The sequence below is a fragment of the Stegostoma tigrinum genome, chromosome 29 (assembly GCF_030684315.1).
Source record: "Stegostoma tigrinum isolate sSteTig4 chromosome 29, sSteTig4.hap1, whole genome shotgun sequence".
Lineage (NCBI taxonomy): Eukaryota > Metazoa > Chordata > Chondrichthyes > Orectolobiformes > Stegostomatidae > Stegostoma > Stegostoma tigrinum.
In genome coordinates this window covers 31,526,321-31,549,796 of record NC_081382.1, presented here as the reverse complement: position 1 = coordinate 31,549,796, position 23,476 = coordinate 31,526,321, and the positions used below count along the sequence as shown (strand labels likewise).

The 23,476-nt window shown below is 42.6% G+C and overlaps 1 protein-coding gene across 2 annotated transcripts in view; it reads left to right on the top strand.

Annotated features, from left to right (window-relative positions):
- The window catches only part of LOC125465539 (TNF receptor-associated factor 1-like), a 37,528-nt gene extending 23,932 nt beyond the window's left edge, over nucleotides 1-13,596 (top strand). For both annotated transcript variants that reach the window (XM_048559176.2, XM_059638292.1), the window contains 6 exons: nucleotides 62-154; nucleotides 1,476-1,550; nucleotides 5,438-5,848; nucleotides 7,176-7,353; nucleotides 10,560-10,708; nucleotides 12,232-13,596. In XM_048559176.2, coding sequence (XP_048415133.1) covers nucleotides 110-154; nucleotides 1,476-1,550; nucleotides 5,438-5,848; nucleotides 7,176-7,353; nucleotides 10,560-10,708; nucleotides 12,232-12,453 — 1,080 coding nt within the window. In that variant the 5' untranslated portion in view covers nucleotides 62-109 and the 3' untranslated portion in view covers nucleotides 12,454-13,596. The remainder of the gene's footprint in view (nucleotides 1-61; nucleotides 155-1,475; nucleotides 1,551-5,437; nucleotides 5,849-7,175; nucleotides 7,354-10,559; nucleotides 10,709-12,231) is intronic.
- The last annotated feature ends 9,880 nt before the right edge of the window (nucleotides 13,597-23,476 follow it).

Below are 23,476 nucleotides of genomic sequence, written 5' to 3'. Positions count from 1 at the left end.
CAGAGTGAACGTGGTACAAATGTTAATTGGCAATCTTCTTATCATGTCTTTGCTCAAACAGGCTCATACAATAGAGGTGTACACAGCGTGTAAAGTTCAGAAAGAAACAATGGATGTGGGTCTGTCAGGACAGGTGAAACTACCAGATGAAAAGGTACCAACTAAAAGTTTCACTATGTCACTTTCTTACAATGTGATGTTCATTTTAGATCAAGGGTAAAAGAATAAGATAAAATTCAATAAAAGTGAAATACATTATTCACTGAAAATGTAAAATAGAGTCATAGAATCCCTACAGTCCAGAAAGAGGCCACTTGGCCCATCGGATTCACACTGATCTTCTGAAGACCATCCCAAAACCCCCACCCTTTCCTCACAACCCTCATTTACCATGGCTAATCCACCCAGACTGCATATCCCTGGACACTATAGACAATTTCCCATGGCCAGTCAACCTACCCTGCACACCTTTGCACTGTGGGAGGAAACCGGACTACTCAAAGGAAACCCATGCAGACACGGGAAGAAGATGCAAATTCCACACAGACAGTCACCCAAGGCTGGAATCAAGCCTGGGTTCCTGGCACAGTGAGGCAGCAGTGCTAACCATTGAGCCACCCCACAAGAGAAAGCAGAGCTAACTTTGAGTCTGTTATGGATCTGCTTCAGAACAATCAAAATGAACTGGAAACATAAACTCTGTTTCTGTCCCCACAAAAGCTGCTGAGTTTCTCTGGCACTTTCTGTTTTAATAATAATTTGCCAAGTTTTTGATTCCATATTTACTTTTCTACCTATGTTAAAACGGTACCAAAATTGAGCTTCTTTGTTATATTGCACGGTCTGTATCATACATTCCTTGTTAGTAATAGAGATGATATCTAGGTCTGCCTTCATCTGAAATCTGACTTTGAACTTGAGAAGCATGTTAGAACATTGTAGTGATTGGAACCAGGTTGACCTCATTGATTACGAGGTCATTGATTGGGGTTGTTAACCTGGGCTGATCAGGAAAGCCCTGTCTGACTAATGTAACCAGGAGATGAGAATCTCCTCAGTTCAGGTGACTGACCCTGAGTGGGCTGGGCACAGTCAGTGTACTGTGCACAAGTAAATAAAGGGTGACTTGGTGACAGGATACCAGCCTCTGTGCAATTATTTCAAGCCTCATGTTGCAGAAGTATTTTTTTTTATAAGTCTTGAACTTCCTCCCAATGCATACAAGTTTCTTATATTTAACTGCCTGCTTTGTAATTTGGTTTACTAGCCTGTTCTGCCATTGTATAATCAATACATACCAAAGATCAGTTATGCAGGGTTTCATGTTGAGTCTGTAACATGTTAGCAACAAGCCTTTCCTGATGTAGTAAGTAACAAGAGCCAGAATTTCAGGAAACTCAGTGTTCAAAGTAAGAAAATAAAGCATAAGGATCATTCATACTATTCATTAACAGACTAATGAACTCTTTTTGCAGCTTGCTGAATCTGAAGACAAAGGATTCAAGAAGAAGAACAGCTGCTGTTTCAGAATAATAGGGTGTAGGTTTAAGGTAAAACCCCACTTAAACTGTTTCATTAAGAATGGTACAGAAATGCCTATTTTTGAAATGCTGTTTTGAGAGCCATGCTGAAACTGCTGTACATGCTGCTCAAATTGTTATATAACTTGAACTTTAGCCCTGAAAATGTGCCCCTTGAACCTCTGCCAGCAAGGTTGCCCTGGGGTTGAAGGCTGTAATCCTGCTTTGTGCCTCTGCTACATTTGCTTTGTTGCTTTGGTTGACTTCAATCAGGGTGGAATTGAAAGTTTCAGGAAACAAAACAATTTAAAAGACTTGGCATATGCTCAATGTTACCAGTGGGCTGTTACTGTAGCAATAGCTTTTTATTCTTTGAATCTACATTTTAGCAAAAACAGATATCAGATTTATCATACCCTATGGCTATGGAATCCTTTTAATTTTGTCCCAAAGTAGACAGAATTTTATTGCCAACACTTCAAATGTTAGCAACACAGTAAAATGTAAACAGGATAATAAAATGTGAGGCTGGATGAACACAGCAGGCCAAGCAGCATCTCAGGAGCACAAAAGCTGACGTTTCGGGCCTAGACCCTTCATCAGAGCTCTGATGAAGGGTCTAGGCCCGAAACGTCAGCTTTTGTGCTCCTGAGATGCTGCTTGGCCTGCTGTGTTCATCCAGCCTCACATTTTATTATCTTGGAATCTCCAGCATCTGCAGTTCCCATTATCTCTGATACTATTTTAACCTCACTGCGAAGCCTCTTCCAGGGATGCCTAACCTGAAGAAGTTACCCTCCTCCCTCCGGACCAACCTCAGGGAATCTCTCTCCCATTGCAACTCTCTTGTAATCTCTTCGGCCTTGAAACTGCTCGACCATGTCCTGAAGCAAACCAGGTACCACAGCCACATCACCTTCCTCAGCACCTGCCTACGGAACCAGATCATCCCCAAGGGACTACAGTCCACATTTCAGCCTTCCCAATTTGGCCCCAACCGTGACCATATCTACACCCAGAACATTCAGACCCTTCAGAAGCGGTTCTCCCTGCGAGTCCTGAAACAGACACTCGCAGCCATGCGCCGGCACCTCCAGGCACTGCAATCCAGCCTGCCCCAGCTCAGAGCCTCCCTCTCCCAGACCTGCAAAGGACCTCTGCTGTTTTTTATCCTCCGCAGGATCTACAGACTGAACACCCAGTTCCACTCAGCTTTACTGGACACCAAAAATCGTAAGTACAACAAACTCACTGGCCCCTGCCACCCACAAGAGGATTCCTGCGCCTCCCAAATCCCGACTCTGTCCCTGCCCCTCCCCCACCATGCACCCGCCGCCATTGACCATGAGGACACGGCTGGAGACCCCACCGATGACGTCACATCCGCCTCCGCCGGCCACAGAACTTCCGGAACCGCTGCTGCAGTCACCACCTCCACGTCCAGGTACTACAGCCCACACACCACCCTCACCTCAGCTGCTGCCGCCCACCCCGATCCTCCCACCGCCGACGGAACCCCGCCCACGGCCGGTGAAACCCCGCCCACGGCCGACGCCGACGGAACCCCGCCCACGGCCGGCGAAACCCCGCCAAGCTCTGATGAAGGGTCTAGGCCCGAAACGTCAGCTTTTGTGCTCCTGAGATGCTGCTTGGCCTGCTGTGTTCATCCAGCCTCACATTTTATTATCTTGGAATCTCCAGCATCTGCAGTTCCCATTATCTCTGAAAATGTAAACAGGAAGTTTGTTTACAGTTCTCACATTGATACATAGTACATCATTGTACCTTGTGACTTTATGGTTCATAAATGAGTAAGTCATTTGGTGCTTCTATATGAACAGAATTTCTGGCTTTTTTTTCAGAAATTATTCTTGTGGTTTTTAAAAAAAGTCCCAGCAGTATGTGAATGAAATCAGGACTTTCTGCCACATCATGAGAAGAACAAATATGATCTGTTAAATTCAGATAAAAATATAGGGCACTGTTGATATTCTAAGCAAACCAGAGTGCTGAGTAAGTCCAGAACATTTTATTGTTGGGGCAAACCCAAAGGAAGTACAAATACAGAAGGGCTGAACCCACTTCAGAGTGTGCAGAGATACAATTTATAGAATTAAAGTCAGTTCTGAGCTCTGTCCACTTGTCATTTCCAGAGAGATCTTTTGGAGTAATTAAGATGCATGCAGGAAATTCAAGGAATAATGAGAGAAAGACATCTCCCTGGGGGGCAAAAAAAATAGAGTTTGTGAAACTTCTGATCAGCCTGTTCATGCGTGCTATGATCCTCTGGAGGGTGAACATGAACCCAGACCATCTGGGCTAGAGATAAGGAAACTACCACAGTTCCAATTTTTATGTATGCACAATTATATCCTCAATTATATAGTTCTGATTTGCACACCAGATAAATCTTCTTAACCATTCCCGAAGCTCACCTAGCCTCAGCCTGTTTCCCTTTGCTGGCATTGTTCTTCTATCTATATTCGTCACAGATGTCCTTAAGCTGCAGCTACCCTAACTGTTATCTTCCTGCTCTACATGCCGCATTTGACAATGACAGGCTTAGGACTTTGGAGGGAAAACTAGGGGCAAGTGGAAATGTTGTACCATTGAGTGAACTGTGGAGTTTGGAATTGCTAGCTTGTGACTGGACGTGGGAGTCGGGATAGACATGATATTGTGAGCGGTAAGAAGGATGTTAACTTTTGGTCCTATAATTGACCCCTCTCTCCAATATCCCCATCCCCAGCAACAGCACCACCACCACTTTGGTTCAAGATTTGGGAATACTTTCTAGTGCTCTAAATTCTGATCCCACACGCTGCTAAAAGCCTACCTGGTACCTACCATTAGTTGCATGTTCAAGGTTCCTTCTTTCCCTGAAGACACTTCCTAAATCAACCTCAATCTAACAATAAGATGCACTATCCTTAACAGTATAAAATATTCCAAGATGCTCACGTATGGCACTGAACCATATTAGGATGAATGCCCAAAGACTTGGTAGATGCACATGTTTTAAGGAGAGTTGTAAAGAAAAAAAAGCATGATTAAAAAGGTACAAGGTTTAGGGTGGGAGAGCCAGAGCATAGGTCCTTGACAACCGAAAACTTGGATATCAATGCAAATGCTATTGAACACTTGAGATTGCTGAAGAGGTCAGAAACAAAGGAACACAGATATCTTGCAGGGTTGTGGAGTTGGATGAGTGTGCTGATTGGGAGAAGCAAGACTATGGAAGGATTTGAAAACAAGGATGGAAGCTTTAAAATCAAGGCAGTCCTCACCAACATAAGTCATTAAGCACAGAGATGATAGTTAGTAGGACTTGACTGAAATTAGGCAATAGAATCTTGGATGATCTCAGAGGATAATAGACTGGTTGATGAGTCAGGCAGGCATTAGGTTGGTCCAGTCTAGAGCTAAGCATAGATAAGGTGTCAACAGCAGCTAAGCTGATGCAGGACAGAATCAGGCAATGTTATTGAAGTAGGAATAAATCATTTTAGTAAGAGATGGGTCTATGATTGCATGCTCCTTCAAGAGTTGAATATGACACCAATATTGCTCACAGCTATGAAAGTGCAGAACTCTCTCTTCCCAAAATCCTTCTTTCCTGGTACAACTAGGTCAATTTCCTAATATTGTCATATATTACAATTTTCTATGCCAATTCTGCAGTATCAGCATATCTCACTCATCAATTCAAACCTCTGGAGCCCTGAACTATGCCACCAAATTTAGGATTCTCACATCAAGAGTACAACACAATGACATACTACTTATACATGCCAGATTTCATGATCTTCCTCTTTCTGTTAGATCCAAAGAGTTTTCCTAATAAAGAAATTAAGTAGCCCTTATCACTGCCATAAACCTTAGAAGCAAGGTAGAGCTAACACCATTTTCTGTTCCAGGGAGGGAAATCAAATATGCAGCAACATGAGACCGGATCTGTTGGACAGCACCTTAATCTTTTAATGGATGAAGTCATGAAGCTGAATCAGAAAGCAATTTCTGCCACCCTTCAACCAGATATGCCAAGAAATGTAATGCACTTGGAGGTAGAAGCTTGCAAAATTCAGTCAAGCATCATAGACTTTAAGAAAGTGCACCAAATAAATGAAGTCGGAAAAGAACTGCAAGAATTCTGCAAGCTGAAGGAAGAAACAAAACAGTATGTCACAGCTGTTGAGACAAAGTTAACTGCATTTCATGATGCACTCACTGCAGTATCAAGCAAGATTAACAAGTGCTCAAGAATTGCTACTACTTTGAATGGGAAAATACTGCTCAATAACCAACAGTTTGTTGATGTAGAAGACAAGGTTAGTTAGTGTTAATTTACTAAATTCCTTTTTTTTTGTAGAAGGGGTTGTCTTTCCCATATCTATGCTTAGAGGATTGAGAGCTTACCAACAGTGAAATATATAAGATAATAAAGGGACTTGATAATGTGGCTGTTACAAGAATGTTGCCCCTTGTGGGAGAGACAAGAACTAGGGAACACAATTAAAATAAGCAGCTCCCATTTGAGACAGTGATTTGAGACTTTCTTTCTGTCAAAGTGTGTTTAGTCTGTGGCATCCTCTGCCCAGAGCAGCCAGCCTCACTGAATATCGCTAAGTCTGAGTTAGGTTCCGGTGTTGGGGACACACAGGAAAATGAATTTGAGGTCACAATCACATCATCCATAATCTTGTAAAATGGCAGACCAGGCTCGAAGGGCTGAATAGCCTACTCCTGCTCCTAATTTGTACCTCTATGTGCTTGTATGCAAATTAAATTTGACGCCTGAAATGAACAACCATTGACTTTGGTAACACTTTGGTGTTTATGCTGCACCATTTTAATTGTTCTTTATAGTGCGACTTCTGATATTGTACTATTTTCAAACCATTATATTGACAATGTGGTGATTTGAGTCCTTCAAATGTCTGCCAATTTGGATTTAGAATATTCCATTTAGCGTAACTGTTCTCCATTTGGTTTTTTTTTGTTGCCCATCTGCCCCCACACAGCTGGATTTAAACCACCTTTGCTTTAGAAGGCAGGAGGTACTATATTTGGGTACTCTACCAATTAAAGGTTTTAGTTTACAGTCTGAAAGACTGCCTCTCTAGTCGGTGAGGAACTTCAGCAAATATTAATAAATTTTCAAGATACCCTGTCTTAGTTGCCAAAACAGTTAATAACAATCTGAAAGACAACCCTTTTTCCTTTTCTGAATAGATAAGCCAAGGGGAGGGGAAAAAAAACACTACTCTTTCCACATTTCTTCTCAGCATTTTAAAGCCTCATGCAGCAACCAAAGATTTGAGTTTGTGCTGGTTGAAGGCTTAACAGTCACTAAAATCTTCCAGACAAGGTAATCATCGTGGTTGTCTAATCTGCATAGCAACAAAAAGAGTAGAACAAGGGAGCTGCTCTTTCAAAGAGATAATACTGGCACAATGGGACAAACTATCTGCTTCTACAGTTCTGTCTGCAGAGAAAATAGAAACAAAATCTCCATTTGATAATGCTTAATTAAAGGTGATATTTTATGTTTTTCTATTTAATGTGCTCACCTGATAGTTACTAGATTAGTACAGATCTGACTCAGTAAACATTTTCACTAACAGTTATCTCTTTTGATATTATGGTTCCCTAAAGCTGACAAATGTTGAGTCTAGATTGTATCAAACAGAGCAGGCTATACAAAAGACTGCAGCACGAATGATGGCACTGGAAACAATGACACAGACTGGCGTATTCATCTGGAAAATTGCACAAATTAAGCAAAGATTGCAAGAAGCTATTGATGGAACAACACCTTACTTGGATTCTAGTGGTATGATGATAACATTAATTTCTGTAGTGTACCTGAAAATTCTAGTATGTTCCAATAGTTTTATTGCATCTATTTTCAGCATCTCTCTGATCAATATTTTTTCACAAGTGCACTAAAATAGCCAAGTGAACTTGAACAGCAAATGTGATTATGGGACTGTTGTAGCTGAGTTTGTTCCTTTCCTCAATCCATTTTTGAACCCTGATGTTTAAAGCAGAGATAAAGCACTATTCAGGGAGAGAATGAGAGCAGGACAGTGAAGTTTACTTTGGATTGCCTTTGAGGTAAGGTTGCCATAGTTCTAGATAACTATAAGGCTGCTCTCTCATTTGAGAGAGATGACTGGTGGTGAGTTTAATCTGATGGTCATACATGTGGGCAAGAGACAAAGTTGAGAAGGTGACGTCAATTGGTAAAGGAATTGAAGCCACATCATTCATATCACTAAATACCAGAAACCAGCCAACCAGTCAACTGAGTTGACCAAAAGTACAACAAATTAAATGATAAATGATTTCTGCTACAAATTCCCGTGGTTCCTCTCTGCCTGTCCTTCCAGCAGGAGTCACTGGGCAGCAATCAGGAGTGATTCCTCTTCTCTAATCCAGAATGCTTATGTCCAATAATACTGTAGAGATTAATTTTGTTTGCTTCAAACAAAGATCCATCCTAGAATGAAGTAAAAGGTTTTCTATCTTAATCCACTTATTTTTAGTTTGTTTTGTGTGCAGACCTTCAGCAAATATTAATAAATTTTCAGGACACCCTGCCAAAAAAAGTTATTAAAATCTGAAGGACAACCCTTATTATTACATTAAATGTTCTCTATACGTGTTATTAGTATTTGTCCCATGGCATTTCTTTCAAAGAATCAGTATATCCTACATAGAGGTATTGTATAAAGAAATGCATAAAATATTATTATCAAGTGTATTTATTTATGAAGTGAAATCGTATCCTAATGCTTTGGAAAGTAAATTTCTGCAGTTTTGATTTTATTGTGAAATATCAGAGCAGTGAACTGGAAAATTATTATGTCTTGCTTTATACATATACCAAATTTTGATCATCTTTTGAAGTGATTGATGTGAATTTGTAGTTAGAGGTACTTGTCTGCCGTTTAAGAGCAACAGGAAGGGAAAGGCTGTTTAAAGTAACAGGCCTAATGTATTAGTTTGTTTTTTTTCTGTGATTTTTCTAATGTTATTTGTCTGGTACTCTGAGAGAGACCTGGACTTTGGTATCACTGAAGAAAGCTGTAGTGTTCAGACAGTTGGACTCTGGGGTTTGCTAGGACTTTGGTTAAGGTGCCATTGTTTCACAATAAAGCTAACAGACCTCAACCTAAGATCTGAGATCTGCTCTTGTGTCATTTTTCATCTATGATGGTGTTCTCCCAGGATAGAGCCTTGAACATTGGAGGTACTAAGTAGGATATTCACAGGTTTTCATTGTGCTTTTGTAGCATTTAGAAGTTTTAAGCCTCAAAAGCGTATATCATAATTGGACACAAAACAGATGATGATGAACTTTCCTAAAACTATTTAAAAGTCAAAGGCAAAAACATACAAAGAATTGATAACTTGTCATATTGTCACCTAATGGTCAGAGCCCTGCAACTGCAATGTGACCACAAGTTGGCCAAGCTTTTATCATAACAATATATTTGGCACTTGTGAAAGCTTCCAGTGTTAAGTGCTGACTTTAAAGCTTGACTGTAAATAATGACAGTAATCTTAAAGTGAGTAAAACATCCCACTAAATCCATCAAAATAGTGAAATTGGGTGAACCAGGGTAATATCTTCTGGGCCCTGAAAAGGTAGGCTTGAGGGCAGGAAGGAAACTTAATCAAGCAGGATTAAAATAGACCAGGATACATGCCATCTTCCCATTTCTGCCTGAAATAAATTCTCGATGGTAAGATCCAAGCTCAACCTTTCTGTTCTGCTGCCAGTTAAGACCCTTAATTGATCAACAAGTGACTAGGTAAGAGCCTCATCCCACCCAAGCTGTGATTACTTCAGCTTCAAGTAGGATCCTAAAGAGCCAACTTATCTAATCGGTAGATGTTCTTTAACTTGATCAAGTGGAAAACTATATGTAGCACTAAACCAGGCAGGCTGCCATTTGAGTTTGGGAGGTGGGTCTTTCAATCTGCACTAATCTGGGCATGATCAAACAATTGGACCAGGACAAGGGGCAGCCAGTAAGAGGCATCTCTTGCCCTTGCTTCCAAATATGCTATGAGAGAATGAGTTCCCTGATTGGGGTTGCTAATCAGGGAGCCCTGGCTGACAGATAATAAAATGTATATCAGAGATTCTGGCACTCTGAGAGCTGACTCTCAAGAAGCATAACTAGAGTCAATGGAGTTTTTGTGTGTAAATAGAGGGTGACTTGGTGATGGGATACCAGTCTCTGTGCAGTTATTTGATGTTGCAGGTGATTTCCTTTTAACAGATGTGCATATATTCCCATAGTATGGCTATGGTGAATTGGGGGAAAGAAAAACAGGGGTGTTTTGCCAAGCAGAACATAGTTATATGCCCCATCATTCTACTATGACTCACTTGAGGCTGGGCCTTCTCATTTCCATTGATCTGAATAAAAGAAGAGTGTATAATATGATGCCAATCGTATAACAACAGAAAATGTGACAGACTTGAAGTTCTTATGTAAGAATACTACTATGCTAACTAATTGTGCACAAAAGAAATCCCCACAGTATTGTTACCAGTTGAAAGTACTGACTTAATTATCTTACAGTCCTAAAAAATTACAACTCTGTACGTTATCAATTATTACCTTCTGAAAGAAGTCTATAATTGTATGGGAAAAATTGAAATATGAGGTGGTTGAGAGTGTCCTCTCAAAGCCTATTTTAGGTAGCACAGCCATATCTGCTTTCTGCTCTTTTCTGCTTCTTGAGGATCTGTTTTACTTCTTCTGAACATTGATCAAGAGGTACAGCATCATTACTATGCATCTTCAGATAATTACCTCATCTTGCTCACTGCTGTCACTTTGTTATTGAAAATCTATTTCAAGCAGCCTTTATGAATCTGGGGAGTACAGCCATCACTGTTTGTTGCACCTGGTATAAGGGTTGTAAACCACTCCACACAATGAGCTGATATGTTCACCATATAAAAATATGATATTAAGAGGATATATCTAAATATGTTTATTCTCCATTATTTTGCAGAATTTTACCTTTGCAAATACGGGTATAAGATGTGTCTTCGAATATATCTCAATGGCCATGAAGAAGCTCAAGGATCATATATTTCACTTTATTACATTTTGCTCAAGGGACAGTATGATGCTTTGATTCAGTGGCCTTTCAAAGAAAAAGTAAGGAAACATGGAACCACACAAGACTGTTTGTAAAATCTATGGTGTAGGAATCTTTTTGCTAAACTTATTAGCAGGATAAATTTCACCCCCAATTTATTTTAAATGTGAAAACATTATGACTTACAAATTTGAGCATTCCCTATCCATCTGCAAATAAGAACCAGCCATCTAGCATCCAATACTGTAAACGATGCAGAAAATAGGGATCCAGTGCCCATGCTTGAAACTGTGTCATCAGGCTCTTTTCTACTGTATACCTGGCCCTGGAAGCAGTGATTTTCATCCTGCAGCCCAGGATGCTGGGACAATCCTTAGTGAATAAAAACGGAAAGATTTGAAGATGCTGTAAATCAGAAACAAAAACAGAAATTACTGGAAAAGGTCAACAGGTCCGGCAGCATCTGTGGGGCAATATCAGAGTTAACGTTTTGGGTCGAGTGACCCTCCCTCACAACCCAGTTCCTGAAACAGGGAATGTTAACCCAAAACGTTAACTCTGATATTGCCCCACAGATGCTGCCGGACCTGTTGACCTTTTCCAGTAATTTCTGTTTTTGTTTCTGATTTACAGCATCTTCAAATCTTTCCGTTTTGGGTCGAGTGACCCTCCCTCACAACCCAGTTCCTGAAACAGGGAATGTTAACCCAAAACGTTAACTCTGATTTTTCTTCACAGATGCTGCCAGACCCGCTGAGCTTCTCCAGCAATTTCTGTCTTTGTTTACAATCCTTAATGAAACACTTTTTCTCCTGTGGAATGCATTTACACTACATATGTTGATGATTTTGTTGTCACATCTGCAATGTGCGTTGATTATGAGACCGTGAAGTCTTTGGCCATCAGGGCCTTGGCACATCTTTTCACAGCATCAAGCCCCAAACAATATTCTATTAAATGTAAAGACTGCAAAACTGACTGCAGTACAGTCTCCATTGCAGCTATACTCATGAAAGGCAGTTCAACAACACTTGCATTTATTTTGTGTTTTTATAACAAAGAAAACCTGCCAAATTACAAATATGGAGATTAAGACAGGTGACTAAAATTTGATTGGAAGAGACTGGATTTAAGGAACTTTTTCAAACATGGATTGGGATGAAGAGGCTTAGAAAAAATATGTTCAAGAGAGTTGGACCATGTGTGATGGCACATCGTGGTGATGCAAGACAGTTAGAGAGGATAGATTAATTTTTAAAATTTTTTAATTTTAATAGTTTAAAAATTTTGATCTTCCCTCAATAAGCATCATCCCTGACTCAATCTGCCTGGGAAAAATGAGCGAGGGAGAATCCAGTATGATTCCATGAGGTAGCAAATCACCTATTGCAGCAAAACAGAACATTTCTGTGGCTAATTTGTGCCTCAAACAGAACATTATTACTGATCTTTTGATACTTGAGATGGCAGACAGTGGATTAATACTTGTGGTCTAGCATCGTCTGGCCTTTTTGTTATTGTTTTTAAAGAAATAAGTTCAGACAACAGTTCCAGTTCAGATTGTGTCCTCCTTTCTTGGCAGGTGAAGCTTGTTTTACTAAACCAGAGAGATCGACAGCAGTCCATTCTGAGGATTTATGTTCCAAATGAGCATGACCCAGCTTTAGAGAGACCTGGAGAAACTATGAATGCACCACGTGGCTTTGCCATGTTTGTGACCTCGTTTGAATTCAACCAGCGCTTCTCCGAGTTTGTGGCGAGTGATGAAATGTTTGTGGCTGCAGAAGTCATCGAAGTAAATTGATTATTAAGCTCTACATTGGAAGAAGGCCATGATTTTGATGTTGGGTGACACAATTAGTATTTATCACAACACAGTAAAAAGTGATGTATAAAGTATGTAACATTGCCATTTTTAAAGAAGTGTCCTGACCTGTAACATCAGCTTTCCTGCTGCTCTGATGCTGCCTAGCCTGCTGTGTTCCTCCACAGTGTTATCTCTGATACCAGCATCAGCAGTTCTCACTATCTCTTATAGTGCCACCTGTTCTTTTGTCACTATAGGATAATAGTAAACTTAATGATCAGGATATTTTCACAGAAAAACAAGTGCTAGGACATTAAGAAAACACTTTAGATTGAACAATGATGTATTTCAGGAATTAACATGTGGAAAGTATTCATAGTATTGTACTATCGGTATAATGTGTTCACTTTTAAAAGAGAAGATTGTGATTCAAAAGGAGCATTCCCCAAGCCTCCTTGATCTGATTGTTCCCAACCCTCCTGCTAATGTTACATTTTAGTGAACAGTTGGCAGAAGCCTGTCCGTCATGCCCCATAATTCCTGCCAATTGGGTCAATGTCAGATATTCAAGCCTACAGAAATACAGGAGCATTCTGCCTATTTGAGAGAGCATGAATAAACCCGTGACACTATTTCAATAAAACCAAACAGCTTCTTTGCCCAACATTGTTCCCTCAAGCCTCATCACCTGAAAACAGTTCTTCATGACATTACTGTTTATGGGACCATTTCAATGTGAGCAATATTTGCAACATAACATTTCAGTGCTCTCCAAAGCCATTACATGTGCATTGCTTCGGGTAGAAATGAGAGATGTGATCAGGTGCCATATAATGGAAGTCCCTTTTATGACATTGTAATATTACATAAATTGTATGCTACAACTCTAATTCATGCAAACGTGTCACAGAAATACTTATGAAAAAAATGAAACCTTTGTTTTCTACTGATTTACTTCAGGGGAGATACATAAGGTTGATCAGGCTTAGATTTGTCATTCTTATTGTTTTCTTTGTCACAAATTGTTCTCATGTTGATGTCAACAACAAATTTTAACTGTCTGAAGAATAATTCTTGAAAAGCTATAAAATATGTTTTACAAACCAGGTAACGTTTTAACAAAAGTTGTGATATGTTTTTAGTCTGCTACTGCTGGACAATGTTATACAGCACCAATAAAAACATGTTAAATTTAGCATGTCACCAGCACCAGGGGTTATTTGTTCATTTCACATCAATTGATTTCTCAGTCATCATAATTTCAAAAATGCTTTCATTTTAAGAATTATTTCGTCTTTTGTTTCATATTAGGATGTTGCTGGCTATGGAAGGTTTGAGTTATGAGGAGATGTGGACAGGTTGGGCCTTTATTCACAACCTTAACACAAGGTTGAATGGTGACTTTACAGGGGCTTATAACATCATGAGGAATATAGATAAGGTGGATGGAATATGTCTTTTCCCTAGGGTGGGGGATTTCATGACTGGGGGCATATTTTTAAGGTGAGAGGAAAAAGATTTAACTGAGACATTAAAGGCAATTTTTTAACACTGTGGTTTGTACATGGAATGAACTTCAAGAGGAAATGGTAGATGCGGGTACAGTTACAATGTTAAAAAGACATTTGGATAAGTACATGTAAAAGAAATGTTTGGATGGATATGGACCAAGCACAGGCAGGTGGGGCTAGTTTAGTTTGGGATCATGGTTGGCATGGACTGGCTGGGCCAAAGGGTCTGTTTCTGTGCTATATGATTCTATGATTCCAGTTGTTCAATGTTAGACTTTGCAGCTTAAAATGCTAGTCTGTTTTAAATTTGCTCCCTGTGAATTTAACAGCACATAATTCTCAAACAATAATAATCAATTTTCTTAAATTAAAACTCAGCAAACACAACAATTATACAAGTAAAAAGAAAATGTATTAGAAATACTCAGGTCAGGGGCATCTCTGAAAAGAAATAAGATTCACAGATGCTGAATATTTCCAGAATTTTCTGGCTTTAGGCTTCCAACATCTAGAGTATTTTCTTGTTTGTGCTGTAGGAATTTACTATGCAGTGGGAATTAATGAAATCCAAGTTTAACATTGATGCATACGAGGAGCTGCTAAGGTGAGAACTTACTTTCAAGGGACCTGTGAGGGAGCATATTCCAGGGTAGTTTACCTCAGCCTTTTGGCTAAGATCAAGTGTAAGTTTTAGGTTGCAAGACATTAGATAATTTTGAGATCATTGCTGATTCATAATTGGCTGTTAGAAGATCATTGGTTGAGCTGAGCTGAGCTGCTCTTGGCAGATCTTTATGCCGGCTTCAGCCTGGACCAGTTCAGTACACAGCCAACCATAAGGCCATAAGATATTGGAGCAGAAATTAGGCCATTCAGCCCATTGAGTTTGCTCCACCATTTAATCATGGCCGATAGGTTTCTCAACCCCATTCTCCTGCTTTCTCCTCATAGCCCTATCAGAGCTATGACCACCACAAGTGTCCAAGCCCCAGATCAGGATGTCTGGAACACAGTCAGGGTTGCGAAACTGAGGTTGTAAAAAGTCGAGGAGTGATATCAATAAGGTCATGAGGTGATTGCTGCTCAAGCTGCTGTTATTGATTGTGTTCAACCCAGTAAGTTTAAAAATGTAAATGTCTAAACTGGCACACAGCAAGAATTTATATTCTTAGGAAAGAAGTAAGAGAGAAGAGTTTCTACTTTTAGTTTATAGCTCAGTTATAAATCTTCAGTTTATAGTTACTTGTACCAGGCTAGGGTTAAAGTGAGTAAAAATAAATAACATTGAAGTAAGTCAAATGATTTAAAAGAATAAAGCATGGCAGGACAGCTCAATCATTTGGAATGCCCATCCTGTGGCATGTAAGGAGTCATGGACACTTCTCATGACCTGGATGAGCCTATATGTAGGAAATGTGACTGGATGCACAAATTTGAACTTCAGGTTTCAGAGTTTGAGCAGTGGCTGGACTCACTGAGGTGCAACCACGAGGTACAGAACTTTGTCAATAGCACAGCCAGAGGGGTGGTCACAGCACCCGTTAGGGGCAAGCAGACAGTCAGGGAATGGGGGACCACACATGTCTCCATGAGTGCCTGCCCAGATTGTATAGCAGCCCTCACAGGTCCCACTTACTAGCCAGTTTTCCATCCTGGATATCAGTGAGGGCAATAGATCCTTGGAGGAGTGCAGCAAGAACCAAGTCCATGGCAACACATGTGGCCCAGCTGTACATGATGAGCGAAAGAAAAGTAGAAAGGCAGTACAGAGAGGTGATACTTCAGTTAGGATAAAGGACAGGCTGAAAGTTTTTAGTGTTAGGGTGATGTCACAGTTAGCTGCAAGACATTTTTCTGGAGAGGTTGAACAACTGGAATTTGTAGTCCACATTGTTACTAACAATATAGCTAGGAAGGGGTGTGCTTTTGAAATCAGAATTTAGGGAGTTAGGTAGAAAATTAGCAGGCAGGACCTCTGTAATCTCCAGATTTGCACGGCTGGAAGGATGTTGCAGGATAGAGGGTTTTAGATTCCTGGAAATGGCTCTGGGGTAGATGGCACCTCTACGAGCTGGACGGCTGCATCTGAACTGAGTTACTTGGGGGCGGGGGGGGGGCATATTGCTTGAGATTTTTGTGAGGTTTTAAACTAACTCAACAAGAATGTGGGAACCAAAATGTTAGAGAGTAATACGAGGGTACACAAAATGCTAGGAGAGGCAGATAACACCAAGATAATGAATAGTCGATTGTTAAATGAAGTTGGAGTAAGGTTCCCCACGGCAGACTCATTCATGAAGTCAGGAGGTATGGGACACAGGGTGGTTTGGCTGTCTGGATTCAAAATTGGTTGGCTGACAGGAAGCAGAGAGTCGTTGTAGATGGTAAGTATTCTGCCTGGAGGTCAGTGCTGAGTGGTGTCCCGCAGGGCTCTGTTTTTGGGCCTCTGCTCTTTGTAGTTTTAAAAATGACTTGAATGAGGAGGTTGAGGGGTGGGTTAGTATGTTTGCTGATGATACAAAAGTTGGAGATGCTGTTGATAGTATCGAGGGCTATTGCAGGCTTCAGTGAGACATTGACAGCAGGCAGAGCTGGGTTGAGAAATGGCAGATGGAGTTCAACCTGGATAAATGCGAAGTGATGCATTTTGGAAGGTCAAAATTAAATGCTGAATATAGGATTAAAGGCAGGATTCTTGGCAGTGTGGAGGAACAGTGGGATCTTGGTGTTCAAGTGCATAGTCCCTCAAAGTTGCCACCCAGGTGGATAAAGTTGTTAAGAAAGCATATGGTGTTTTAGCTTTCATTAACATGGGGATCGAGTTTAAGAGCCGTGAGATTTTTCTGCAGCTCTACAAAACCCTGGTGAGACCACACTTGGAATATTGTGTCCAGTTCTGGTCGCCCTATTATAGGAAAGATGTGGAGGCTTTGGAGAGGGTGCAAAGCAGGTTTACCAGGATGCTGCCTGGACTGGAGGGCTTGTCTTACGAGGAGAGGTTGACTGAGCTCAGACTTTTCTCTCTGGAGAGAAGAAGGAAGAGAGGTGACCTGATCGAGGTGTACAAGGTAATGAGAGGCATGGATGGAGTCGATAGCCAGAGACATTTCCCCACGAGGGGTCATAGTTTTAAGGTGTTAGGAGGCAGGTATAGAGGAGACGTCAGAGGGAGGTTCTTCACCCAGAGAGTTGTGAGCGCATGGAATACTTTGCCAGTGGTAGTCATGGAAGCGGAGTCATTAGTGACATTTAAGCGACTGCTGGACATGCACATGGACAGCAGTGAATTGAGGGGAATGTAGGTTGGGTTATTTTATTTTTGGATTAGGATTATTCCATGGCACAACATCGTGGGCCGAACGGCCAGTACTGTGCTGTACTTTTCTATGTTCTATGAATGTAATGAAGTCTAAAGCAGTGTTACAATACATGTATGTGAATTAGATTGGGAAGTTACAGGCACAGATTGCCTTGTGGATTTTGATTTTGTGGAAATAATGGAGACCTTGCTTAAAAAATAGTAGATCTGGGTTTGAAAATTCTTGTTTAAAAGGTGTTCGGAAAAGATAGAATTAGAGGAAGGGTCATATTTTTGGTTAAGAAGGGGCATTGCCATACTGGAGAAGAAAGATGTTTCAGAGGATTCAATGTATAATTATTTTGGCTATAGCTAAGGAAGAAGAAGCTTGTAATTTCATTGCTTAGTATCATATTTCAACTAACAGGTACCAAAGGATATCAAGGAACAAATTTACAATGAAATTACAGCGAGGTGTGAACATCATGGAGTAGTTACAGTGGGGGACTTTAATTACCCTTTTATTGACAGATATAGAGGTAATTTTATGAACCAGCAGGGGATCAGCTTCCCTACATTGTGTTCAAGAGAATTTCCTACAGCATTATGTGTCCAGTCCAGCAAGAAAGAAGGCATTATTAGAGTCGATACTTGGGAATGAGGCAAGCCATGTCGATGAGACTGTGGGGGAACATTTAGGGGACTGTGATCCTTGTAAAATAAGATTTAGGATGATGGTGAAAAATAACATTGGCCAATCCAGAATAAGAATAATCAACCGGGGGACAGCAGACCTCAACAGGGCAAGAACAGAGCTGGGCTGGATAGACTGCAACCAAAGATTAGTAGGAAAAACAATAGCTGAATATTGGGCTGCCTTCACAGGTACAGTTAAGGTATATGCCCCTAATAAGGAGAAGTGGGCCAAACAAGTCCAGAGCTCCCAGGAAGACAAAGGAGAAACTGCTCCCACTTTTAAATGGATTGAGAACCAAAGGACTGTAGTTTTAAAGTGTTCTGCAAAATTAGCAAAGGCAAGGTAAGAAGAAATCTTCTAACATTGCATCTAATTAGGGTCTAGAATGCACTGTCAAGAATTGCGGTCCAGACTGATTCAATTGATGCATTCAAGGGGTGATTGGATGATTATGTAAATAGAAGCAATGTGCAGAGTTCTGAGGAAAAGGCAGGAGGGAGTGACACTAAATTAAAATGCTCAGAAGTTAGTAGAGACATGATAAGCTGAATGGCCTTTTTCTGCACTGTAAAAATTTCATGATTCTGTGAACATAGAGAGGGGAAAAAAACCCAGCAAATCATTTGAAAAGAGTAACAAGGGAAATTTCCAACCTATGAAAGTACGAAAAGCCAGATCTGGGATGTACTAGCCAAGGCAGTTTTTAAATAAAGGTTGGTTACTATGAGTATTCATAACAATAATAGAGGGAATGAGGGGGGATTCCCCTCCCATTCCCCAACATTAGACCTGGTACCAACATAATTGCCCTGATGATAGAGTCATAACCTTTAAATTAGAATCCATAATGGAATTTCAATGCTAATAATTTTGGATTATAATTTTGGAATAACTTAAGGTTGGGGTGGAAGGTGTTGGTGAAGTGACCTTCCACCCCAACCTTCAGTTCACCTGGGCCATCTCCAGCACATCCCTCACCTTCCTGGACCTCTCAGTCTCCATCTCAGGCAACCAGCTTGTAACTGATGTCCATTTCAAGCCCACCGACTCCCACAGCTACCTAGAGTACACCTCCTCCCACCCACCCTCCTGCAAAAATTCCATCCCCTATTCCCAATTCCTCCGCCTCCGCCGCATCTGCTCCCACGATAAGACATTCCACTCCCGCACATCCCAGATGTCCAAGTTCTTCCAGGACCGCAACTTTCCCCCCACAGTGATCGAGAACGCCCTCGACCGCGTCTCCCACATTTCCCGCAACATGTCCCTCACACCCCGCCCCCGCCACAACTGCCCAAAGAGGATCCCCCTCGTTCTCACACACCACCCTACCAACCTCCGGATACAACACATCATCCTCCGACACTTCCGCCATCTACAATCCGACCCCACCACCCAAGACATTTTTCCATCCCCACCCCTGTCTGCTTTCCGGAGAGACCACTCTCTCCGTGACTCCCTTGTTCGCTCCACACTGCCCTCCAACCCCACCACACCCGGCACCTTCCCCTGCAACCGCAGGAAATGCTACACTTGCCCCCACACCTCCCCCCTCACCCCCATCCCAGGCCCCAAGATGACATTCCACATTAAGCAGAGGTTCACCTGCACATCTGCCAATGTGGTATACTGCATCCACTGTACCCGGTGTAGCTTCCTCTACATTGGGGAAACCAAGCGGAGGCTTGGAGACCGCTTTGCAGAACACCTCCGCTCAGTTCGCAACAAACTACTGCACCTCCCAGTCACAAACCATTTCCACTCCCCCTCCCATTCTTTAGATGACATGTCCATCATGGGCTTCCTGCAGTGCCACAATGATGCCACCCGAAGGTTGCAGGAACAGCAACTCATATTCCGCCTGGGAACCCTGCAGCCTAATGGTATCGATGTGGACTTCACCAGTTTCAAAATCTCCCCTTCCCCAACTGCATCCCCAAACCAGCCCAGTTCATCCCCTCCCCCCACTGCACCACACAACCAGCCCAGCTCTTCCCCTCCACCCACTGCATCCTAAAACCAGTCCAACCTGTCTCTGCCTCCCTAACCTGTTCTTCCTCTCACCCATCCCTTCCTCCCACCCCAAGCCGCACCCCCATCTACCTACTAACCTCATCCCACCTCCTTGACCTGTCCGTCTTCCCTGGACTGACCTATCCCCTCCCTACCTCCCCACCTATACTCTCTCCACCTATCTTCTTTTCTCTCCATCTTCGGTCCGCCTCCCCCTCTCTCCCTATTTATTCCAGAACCCTCACCCCATCCCCCTCTCTGATGAAGGGTCTAGGCCCGAAACGTCAGCTTTTGTGCTCCTGAGATGTTGCTTGGCCTGCTATGTTCATCCAGCCTCACATTTTGTTGTCTAGCATAATAAACCAGGCAGTTTAACAAGATCCATTTGCATTAATTCCGAAATTCAGTTAGGATTATGCCACCAGTCTCAGTTAGCTGTTGGTGAGGTGATTTGCTGTAAAACTAACTGTAATAAAGCATTAAACCTGTAGATCTAATTCAGGATATGGATAAAATTACCTCGACATATTACACAACAGCAATATTTTTGGCATTCATGCCAACTCTACCTGTGCAGTATTTTGGCAGTTATATCAATGGCTTTTCGCAATTTCTAGAACAAGAAGAGAAATTACTGGAAAAACTCAGCAGGTCTGGCAGCGTCTGTGGAGAGAAAGCAGAGTTAATGTTTCGAGTCCAGTGACCTCTCTTCAAACTGATTATAGGTAGGATAAGGTGGGTGTTGATGCTTAAGATGCAGTGAGGGAGGGGGGCAGATGGAGCCGAGAATAAAAGGAACATAGCCAGGGTGACAAAGGAACAGTTAAAGGTTAGTCCAGGAGAATATATTGTTGCTAAATGGGACCAATAATCAGTTCCGAAGAAGGGTGATTGAGCTCAAATTGTTAGCTTTGCCTTCTCTCCACAAATTCTGCCAGATTTGCTGAGATTTTCCAGCAATTTCTGTTTATGTTTTTGCTTCTGATTTCCAGCGTCTGCAATTCTTTGGTTCTTTTTGCTTATTTACTGATCCTTGCACCATTAGCACTTGAGCTGTCCAAAGTTTTCTCATTGGCCCTGTCCTCTTCCTCATCTACATACATAGAATCAGCCTTTATATGTTCCATTGACAGCAGGTTCTACTTCTTAACCACCTTTCGACTCAATATATTGCCAAAATCCAACATTTTGAAGCTATCAGTGATAATGGGAACTGCAGATGCTGGAGAATCCAACATAATGAAATGTGAGGCTGGATGAACACAGCAGGCCAAGCAGCATCTCAGGAGCACAAAAGCTGACATTTTGGGCCTAGACCCTTCATCAGAGAGGGGGATGGGGAGAGGGAACTGGAATAAATAGGGAGAGAGGGGGAGGCGGACCGAAGATGGAGAGAAAAGAAGATAGGTGGAGAGGAGAGTATAGGTGGGGAGGTAGGGAGGGGATTGGTCAGTCCAGGGAAGATGGACAGGTCAAGGAGGTGCGATGAGGTTAGTAGGTAGGAGATGGAGGTGTGGCTTGGGGTGGGAGGAAGGGATGGGTGAGAGGAAGAGCCGGTTAGGGAGGCAGAGACAGGTTGGACTGGTTTTGGGATGCAGTGGAGGGGAAGAGCTGGGCTGGTTGTGTGGTACAGTGGGGGGAGGGGACGAACTGGGCTGGTTTTGGGATGCAGTGGGGGAAGGGGAGATTTTGAAGCTGGTGAAGTCCACATTGATACCATTGGGCTGCAGGGTTCCCAAGCGGAATATGAGTTGCTGTTCCTGCAACCTTCGGGGGCATCATTGTGGCACTGCAGGAGGCCCGTGATGGACATTCATCTAAAGAATGGGAGGGGGAGTGGAAATGGTTTGCGACTGGGAGGTGCAGTTGTTTATTGCGAACCAAGCGGAGATGTTCTGCAAAGCAGTCTCCAAGCCTCCGCTTGGTTTCCCCAATGTAGAGGAAGCTACACCGGGTACAGTGGATGCAGTATACCACATTGGCAGATGTGCAGGTGAACCTCTGCTTAATGTGGAAAGTCTTCTTGGGGCCTGGGATAGGGGTGAGGGGGGAGGTGTGGGGGCAAGTGTAGCATTTCCTGTGGTTGCAGGGGAAGGTGCCAGGTGTGGTGGGTTGGAGGGCAGTGTGGAGCGAACAAGGGAGTCACGGAGAGAGTGGTCTCTCCGGAAAGCAGACAAGGGTGGGGATGGAAAAATGTTTTGGGTGGTGGGGTCGGATTGTAAATGGCGGAAGTGTCGGAGGATGATGTGTTGTATCCGGAGGTTGGTAGGGTGGTGTGTGAGAACGAGGGGGATCCTCTTTGGGCGGTTGTGGCGGGGGCAGGGTGTGAGGGATGTGTTGCGGGAAATGCGGGAGACGCGGTCAAGGGCGTTCTCGACCACCGTGGGGGGAAAGTTGCGGTCTTTGAAGAACTTGGACATCTGGGATGTGCGGGAGTGGAATGCCTCATCGTGGGAGCAGATGCGGCGGAGGTGGAGGAATTGGGAATAGGGGATGGAATTTTTGCAGGAGGGTGGGTGGGAGGCGGTGTATTCTAGGTAGCTGTGGGAGTCGGTGGGCTTGAAATGGACATCAGTTACAAGCTGGTTGCCTGAGATGGAGACTGAGAGGTCCAGGAAGGTGAGGGATGTGCTGGAGATGGCCCAGGTGAACTGAAGTTTGGGGTGGAAGGTGTTGGTGAAGTGGATGAACTGTTCGAGCTCCTCTGGGGAGCAAGAGGCGGCGCCGATACAGTCATCAATGTAACGGAGGAAGAGGTGGAGTTTGGGGCCTGTGTAGGTGCGGAAGAGGGACTGTTCCACGTAACCTACAAAGAGGCAGGCATAGCTGGGGCCCATGCGGGTGCCCATGGCCACCCCCTTAGTCTGTAGGAAGTGGGAGGAATCGAAAGAGAAGTTGTTGAGGCTGAGGACGAGTTCGGCTAGGCGGATGAGGGTGTCGGTGGAGGGGGACTGGTCGGGCCTGCGGGACAGGAAGCAGCGGAGGGCCTTGAGGCCATCTGCATGTGGAATGCAGGTGTATAGGGACTGGACATTCATGGTGAAAATGAGGTGTTGGGGGCCAGGGAATTGGAAGTCCTGGAGGAGGTGGAGGGCGTGGGTGGTGTCACGGGCATAGGTAGGGAGCTATGTGCTCTTTCACTCAGCCTATCACTTTAAGTAGGGGAAATCTGTACTATACACGACATAGATGATTGTTATTTCATCACAGGGATTAGGGATTTCTACCCTCATGTGCTCCAAGACTTATTAGCATTCAGTCTTTAAAATATTTCTGGAGTACATGTACAAATGAACAATGTTAGCATACAAGGAGACACATCCTTTTGTCTCCAGAAATTCTCCAGTCAAAAGCAAATTCCAAGACTGCAACAGACTCCCAAACAGCCCCAAGTCCCATTTAGTGAAGCTATCTCATTGATTTCAGTATTTAATACTTTGCTATGCTTAACAAAATGGTTTCTGTTGCCTAATGGTGAAAGTTTCTGCTTATGAAATGGGA